We start from the raw sequence: 7,873 nt of genomic DNA on the forward strand, positions 1-7,873 counted from the left end.
ACCACAATAATAAGGGCTATTTTATTTTATGATGCTACATGATGTAAGAAGATGCTCGCATCTTCTCACATCATGCTCACATCAGAGTGGGGATGAATTTGAGAGAGAAGGTAAAAATATATTTTACAAAACTGCCATCACTTAACCAAAAGTAAATTCCAACATGAACATCTTACTTGAACATGTACTTATGTACCTTTGTACCTAACATGTACATTGAATAAATTAATTTGTTATCCACCTACTTAAGGTACTTTTACTAGATCACTCACATTTATTAGTGTTTGCTGTTTTCATCTGAATACCACATTGTTTCTTCACCATTACAGAGTATTGATGGCTCTCAAGATGAACAACCCAAGGAACACAAAGAGATTCCATTGAACAATCGTCTGGAACCCATTGAGAACAGCACAACCCTTACCAGTACTACCACTAGTACTTCCTCTACAGCACCCAGTACAGGTAGCAATGGCAATGCAGCCAGCACGGATGATGGCCTCTCATCTCTCATGTCAGAAGTGTATAATGTTCTGGATGGACAGGATTCGTCCAATTTGAATTTACCTAGTAACGGGGACAACAATACTGATTTTCTAGAGATGCGAGAGATCCAAGGTCTCTATGACGACGACATGACCTACTCTCACTTTGCCAGTGCATTTGAGATTCCCCAGAGCAAAACTGTTGCTAATAATGTATCCACTCCATACACAGCCAGTACAATTCTAAGTAATAGTCATGTCTCAGACTTTACCAGCTCAAGTTATGCTCCCATGGAGAATAGCAAGAGCTCAAGCAAGATGACTACTGTGGATAATCTGACCAACTTATCTCACAATCTTGACACCATACTGAACAAACCTCCCAGTAGTTGTATGTTGGCAGACAGCAAACCTTCTTGTGATCCAAATTATATAAACCCCTACTTGATGAACAATAGCCTACCCAATCACAACATGACAAGTTCAGCATTCACCTCCACCAATCAGAAGCCTAGCCTCACTAATCACAACTCAACGAATAGTTCTTCATTCATGATGGCATCTGGATCTGGAAGTAGTAGCAAGGTTGTTCCTGTAGGTTATACCTCTCCTAGTAGTAATAATAATAACATGATGAGTTATACACCCAGTCCTCCAGTACCAGGGGGAGGAGGGGCCTCCCCAAATATGTCTCCTCATAAACCTATGTCTCCCCATGTAAATAACATTCATCCTTCACTATCCCCTAGTAGTACGCCTGGGAGCCCTTGTCAAAACAGTGAGAGTGGGAAGAAGAAAACAGGACTCAATATTATTCCTACTGAGAAACTTTTGGATACATCAAGTAAACAGAACCAACTGATTAACATGGATGCTATCAATACGAATCCTATCAATTCAAATGCCTCTGTATCTTCTTACTATCCACTCAACTCTATGATGTCTAATAACATGTCCAGTGTTGCACCCTATGGCTCTTCCTATTACAACTCCATGTATCCTTACATGAACCATTCCAGTTCACAGGTAATTAAACTTATTTCTAGACTAAACTTATATTATTATTGCTTATTAGTCTTATTACCAATTTCTAAACGTTCAGACTTTACAACAGATTTTAAGCTAATAATGAGGTCCTGTGAGACGTTTGGCCATGTGCTATTTTTCTGGAATTTAAAAAGGCCACTATTATGTCGATATATAAAGCTGCAGCAAAGTGAACAAGTAATTGCAGAAGCTGAATAATGTTACCTACAATTAACTCCAAAAACTACTGATACAAGTGATTCAAATTAGATTTAGAATTCAATCAAATCTCTCGCTCTCGATTTCAGTTCTTGTCTTCTCCCAGCCACATGCCTTCATACTACAATTTCTACCCCCCTACTTCTCAACCAATAGAAGATGCTCAGTATAAGCGAGTAGAACCAGGGCCCCTCGGGTTCCCAAGTACACAAATCTTAGCACCTCCTCCACCTAAAAGGCCACCAGAGGATCCTCAGTTCAAAAGGCCTCCTGAACCCCCAACCAAGCAGCCGAAAATTATGCCCAAAAAATTGAGCTCCCTTCTCTCAACAGGAGGTGAGTTAACCCTTGCCTAGGCTCTTGGAGCTTTACTTAATGTTCAGTTGAGACGTGTAAAGAAACTTTCAATGTTATTCAGACTCAAGTCACAGTAATGCATTCCAAGAGACCGGAACTCGATACAGAAAAAGCTCACTTCAAGGCTTAGGTGTCGGAGCAAACAGACCTAAAGGATGCCTGGGTTAAGCCTCTACAAATCTACCGGGTTCGATTCCCGAAAGTGTTTTTCTCCATAGCGAAACATAGGACAAGAAGCTAGTGTAATAGTGCTTATTTATACTGCTCGCATATTACTGAAAACTCCCTTTATTTCAACAGTAGGTTACTACTATTATGTGGTCAATTTCCAAACCTGGTCGACCTATATAAAATATATCAAATTAAAGGTCTTTAATTCTACCAGGAACCCGAAAATATGGTGGTGCAAATTTTGTCCAGAGAACCAAAAAGCCAAAAAACCCAAGAAACTGGTTTTTGGGGGATTTTTTTTTTTTCACATTTTCTCACATAAATGAGCTCTGATCTTGAAATTTGTTGTCTTGATTTTAAATCATTACGTTACATGAAAGTAAAATCAAATCAATAATAATAATAATAATAAACTGAATATTAAACAAATTAGGTACCTACTGATTTTCTCTAATCACCATCGAATAAACTACGGGCTAAAAAATTCCCGGAGGGACGGGCCCAGCTTGTTTTTGTGGGTTTTGTGCAATATCTGAGAAGCCAGCTATACTAAACCCAAGCTGTAAGATTTGGATTTTGGATTTTGTTTTTGTGGTTGTGGTCTTGTGGATAATGTAGAATAGAATCTAGAATCAGCAAATGAGCATTCACATTCAGCTAAAGTTCAAAGTTTTGTCAAATACCTACTGAAATTTTGAGAATTTGGCATTTATGTGACTATTCTAAACAATTTTCCTGTGCTTACGTCCTAAAAAATATTTTACTGCAGTGACTACATTTCACCAGCAACAAATGCTCACAGGTCTGAAAGTACTTTCCGATAATGACTCTCCACCGAGTCCTAGAGAGCAAACTTACTGCATCACCTAACTATTCATTTAATCCAGAAGTGTACCCTTCTCGTTCTTGTCTCTCTAATCTAGTCAGAACTCTCTATTGAAGCTGCTTTGATGGTGCCCACAGGAAGTCTTATGTATAGCAGTCAGAAGTCTGTGCTGACCTAATGTCACCCAAGAAGAGCTCCACAGACCAGAGCAAAAAGAAACGAAAAAAGTTACCCACAGATGTAATAATATGTAAGTGTTCAAAGTAAGGCTAAAAACAGAGTGTGGAGTTGAGAGTACTGGAGAGCATAGAGCTATAGGCTATAGGTATGCTCTTGGCTCTTTGTGGTTTGAATTTCTTAATTCCCTCTATCATTCAAGGTTGATACTCTGCACTATTTGTGACAGTTGTGAAAATGTAATTAATTCATTTATATGTATTAAAAAGAAAGAAAAAATAGTAAAAAAATCTAAAATTCCTACCGTCTAGTAGAGACCCTAGGATGCAATTTCAATTGTGAACTAACTTTATTTTATAGTGCTGGAGATAGATAGTGCCAAACTAGCGTAGAAAACATCCCTTGCTGCTCTAACTCAATCATTTTCTTTGTTTTCAGTAAAATGTTTTCCATGTGCAATATCATTTTCATCTTCCAATCAATTGATACATCACATTTTCAATGAACATACGTTTCAGCCCACAATTCCACTGGAACAAGTGGAGTCAGTCCCTGAAGTATTAAATAACTATATCAGTACACAAAATAATAATAGTACAAAAAACCGGAAGAAAACACCTGTGAAACCCAAAGGTAATTTAAACTTCTGTCTATTAAGCATGCAATTCTACAAAGCCACAGTGGCTGCTTTGGGTTAAAATTCTACATTTTATAAATATGCATAAGTAGGTACTTAGAGCTTATAGTGTTTTATTTCGGCTATTTAAGTAGGACACATCCATGACATCTCATTATCTCAAAATGTACCAGTGTCTGTTCTCTTTCCTCCATACAGAAAAAAAGTCTCCTGCAAGGAAAAGAAAAGCCCCAAGTGCCACCAAAGATACAAGCAAATCTAAAAGACAAAAGAAAGAAAAAAACCCACCTCTCAAAGCTGCTTTGGTTGATACAGATGGATATTCCATTCCTAAAATTAAAATTGGACGCTTTACCACCACAAATGCTTTCGTAAGTTTTTCTCAGCATATTATGTTCCTGATTTAGAGAGAGAGAGAGAAGGTAAAAATATATTTTACAAAACTGCCATCACTTAACCAAAAGTAAATTCCAACATGAACATCTTACTTGAACCCGGGAATCGAACCCGAGGCCTAGCGCTTTCAAGGCAAACGCTACCAGCTATCAACCGCTATCTAGGATAGAGGAAACTGTAACAACCGAGGTCTTATCGTTCCAAAATCGAAGAGATGAGGACAGGATGGGAGAAAGCCGGCCGTGTCGAAAACAAACCTTATCTGTAAGGATGTAGTTCGTCCGTGTCAGGAATCGAACCCGCGCCCTATTGCTTGCAAGAAGGATATAGTTCGTCCGTGTCAGGAATCGAACCCCCGACCTAGTGCTTGCAAGACAATACAAGACGGACGCGCTGTATTCAAATTTATTTCAAACCTGACTAGTTTAGTAGTTGTCAAACTGTCTTGACTTGACTGTGCGTAGAGCACCCGCGCTCCTTAAATAAGATTGCTAATCCTCTTTGTATTCCTTGTGTTTATGCTAGTTTTCTCTGTTCGATTTCAGTACCACTAGTTCAAATACTGTTGACACACCTGCAGCCTCTGCCTTGAAAAAGCGAGGGATTACCATTTCTTCGGTAAGTTTTTCCCCCCTTGAGGCTTGCTAGAGCTAGAGGTAATGTAACAAAGAGGTCTTCTCGTTCCAAATAGAGAGATGGACAGGATAGAAGAAAGCTAGCCGTTCCGAGAACGAACCTTATCTGTGTAGAATAAAGTTCGCCCTGGGCAGGAATCTAACTCGCGCCCTAGAAAAGTGTACACAATAATAATTAATATCAATAGTTCTAACTTTTTAATAATTAATAATAATATCGCATCTAAAATTGAATTTAGTTCACAGGTTGAGCTATTCAGTTGGATTCTAATAATCCTTTTTTCTTGTCTAGGTTCCCAAACCAGCCACGAGGAAACTCACATCTTCTGTAAATATAACTCCCGTTGTAAAGGTAAGACTCTTTCTTTTGGAAGTACCTACATTCTGTCCAAGCATATATATTTCACAGAAAAGTGGTTCAGCGGTTTTCTTAGGAATTTAGTTCACAGGTTGAGCTATTCAGTTAGATTCTAATAATCTTTTTTTCTTGTCTAGGTTCCCAAACCAGCCACGAGGAAACTCACATCTTCTGTAAATATAACTCCCGTCGTAAAGGTAAGACTCTTTCTTTTGGAAGTACCTACATTCTGTCCAAGCATATATATTTCACAGAAAAGTGGTTCAGCGGTTTTCTTAGAATGGATTCATAATACTATGGTTACTATGAAGGTGGTCAAGGTAGATTTCAGCAATATTTTTTCAGTTCTTAGAAGAACTGTTAAGCTAATAGCCTGTTAAGTTCGTGGTATCTCGTTTCCAGAAAATCAATTCGATTTGTATAGGTTTAACAGGGCTATTAAGCTAATAGGGTGTTAGGGATTTCACCAATATTTTTTCAGTTCTTAGAAGAACTGTTAAGCTAACAGCCTGTTAAGTTCGTGGTATCTCGTTTCCAGAAAATCAATTCGATTTGTATAGGTTTAACAGGGCTATTAAGCTAATAGGGTGTTAGGGACTAAAGAGACAGTTGTTGAAATCCACCATAATACCTACTTTGAATGACAAATTAGGAGAATAGGAAAGTGTTTTTCATATTCGACTAATGTCTGCTCTTCATTTGTCTCCTCAGAAATCTGCTCCTGTCCCGGATCGGATAGGATCACAAGTAGAGATCGTTCCCAAGGTGAACCTGGGTTCCTCCCGACCTTCCAACCAGCCTGCCGAACTTATCAAAGACGCTGAATGCAATCTAGGCATCCCTGTGATAGACCTGAGTAACCAGACTGTCCTATCGAACCTGAGCAACATGGGGATAACGAGTTTCATCCCAGTGAATCAAATGCGAGGCTCGAATCAAATCCTGGGTCTCCCTATCATATCCACCGCTCAGATAAACCGCCGGATGGATGATCTAGGCGCGACGGGCGTTCTGAATCTTGGCTCCGTGTATAAGCTCAAGTAAGATCTCTCCTGTTCTCTATCATTTCAGAGAGGTTAGAAAACATTGCTTGCTCAGATCCCCCGTTTATGTGAGCATAAAGGGCAAACCTATATGCTCACAGCAACAAATACCCATGATTGCACAGCAAATACCCTGCCTCGGTGGTAAGCAGGACTTGGGTTCGATCCCAGCCGAGGCATGGAATTTTTTCCTCATTTATTTGAGAATTTGACCACATCCAAGTGTTCAAGTAAGACTAAAATGGTCTACATTTATTCCCCTCATACGTGTGATTTACAGTAGCACCCTCACACAGTAGTAACTTCTTTATTCTTCCACCTCTTTGAACTATACTATTTTAAGGTTCACTATGGTTCGATGGACCATTTTGATTACAATCTTATTAAAGTCCCTAATGATAAATTAGTGTTCGGTTATTTTCAAAAGAAATCAAAATTAGTTAAATATTTTTATGTTATCCGACATGTATTTTGAATCTCCTTTTGAGGTTTAATTTTTATATTGGTTCTACAAGAGACGTTCTTTACTGTTGATGAAGTAGGTAGGTATTTTAAATGACAAATTATATAACTACTTGGCTTCTTCTTAAGTACATTAGCCAGTTTTGTATAGTTCATTTACAGTGCATTCATAAAGTCCCCCCCCCACCTTAATTTTTGAACCGATGAATTTAGAAACTTGAAATTTTGTATACAAGCCTACATTTACCTCTAGAGTCTAGTTTATTATAGACTATATAAAAATTCAGGGACTTTTTTAAGGTCGGCCCCAGGGGGGCCAACTTTAAAATCTTATATGAGAACCCCCTATTTGTCATACATCATATTAAAGTTCTTAAAAAACGTAGTACATTCGTATAAGTTTCAGCTCGATCTGCCAACCAGGGCCGGAGCTATGGCCTATTAAAATTTTAATTTTTCCATGTTCTCCCGCCAATAGGGGAAGCACCAAAAATGGGAAATTCATATCGATTGGTGATTTGTGCTTCAAATAGGTCCCACTAATGATTTACATTGAAATTCGGTCTCAAAAATTAAATTTCGGAACATCCATTTTCACCCCCGGAGGCCATCAGGGCCGGAAGTCTAAATTTCACTTTTGGATCTGAATTTCATTATGAACCATTAGTGGGACCTATTTGAAGCACAAATCACCAATCGATATGAATTTCCCATTTTTTGTGCTTCCCCTATTGGCGGGAGAACATGGAAAAATGAAAATATTAACAGGCCATAACTCCGGCCCTTGTGGTCGGATCGAGCTCAAACTTGTACTAATGCACTACGTTCTCTTTGATATGATGTATCAGAAATAGTGATATGAATTTCTCATTTTTGGTGCTTCCCCTATTGGCGGGAGAACATGGAAAAATTAAAATTTTAATAGGCCATAACTCCGGCCCTTGTGGTCGGATCGAGCTCAAACTTGTACTAATGCACTACGTTCTCTTTGATATGATGTATCAGAAATAGGGTGTTCTCTTTTAAGATTTTAAAATTGGCCCCCCTGGGGCTGACCCTGAAAAAGTCCCTGAATTTTTAC

At 38.5% G+C, this 7,873-nt stretch overlaps 2 protein-coding genes across 2 annotated transcripts; both read left to right on the top strand.

Annotated features, from left to right (window-relative positions):
- The first annotated feature begins 31 nt into the window (after positions 1-31).
- On the top strand, positions 32-2,217 carry LOC103516136 (putative GPI-anchored protein pfl2). The gene is made up of 4 exons (XM_008481093.1): positions 32-43; positions 330-1,511; positions 1,820-2,066; positions 2,114-2,217. Exons 1-4 carry the CDS (start codon positions 32-34, stop codon positions 2,215-2,217), a joined length of 1,545 nt encoding a protein of 514 aa, XP_008479315.1.
- A 572-nt stretch (positions 2,218-2,789) lies between these two features.
- On the top strand, positions 2,790-6,617 carry LOC103516137. Its single transcript, XM_017446925.2, has 6 exons — positions 2,790-3,334; positions 3,700-3,894; positions 4,097-4,292; positions 4,840-4,912; positions 5,222-5,281; positions 5,999-6,617. Exons 1-6 carry the CDS (start codon positions 3,262-3,264, stop codon positions 6,329-6,331), a joined length of 930 nt encoding a protein of 309 aa, XP_017302414.1. The 5' UTR covers positions 2,790-3,261; the 3' UTR covers positions 6,332-6,617.
- The last annotated feature ends 1,256 nt before the right edge of the window (positions 6,618-7,873 follow it).

Source organism: Diaphorina citri, unplaced genomic scaffold (genome assembly GCF_000475195.1).
Source record: "Diaphorina citri unplaced genomic scaffold, Diaci psyllid genome assembly version 1.1 scaffold1493, whole genome shotgun sequence".
In the NCBI taxonomy this organism is placed as follows: Eukaryota; Metazoa; Arthropoda; class Insecta; order Hemiptera; family Psyllidae; genus Diaphorina; species Diaphorina citri.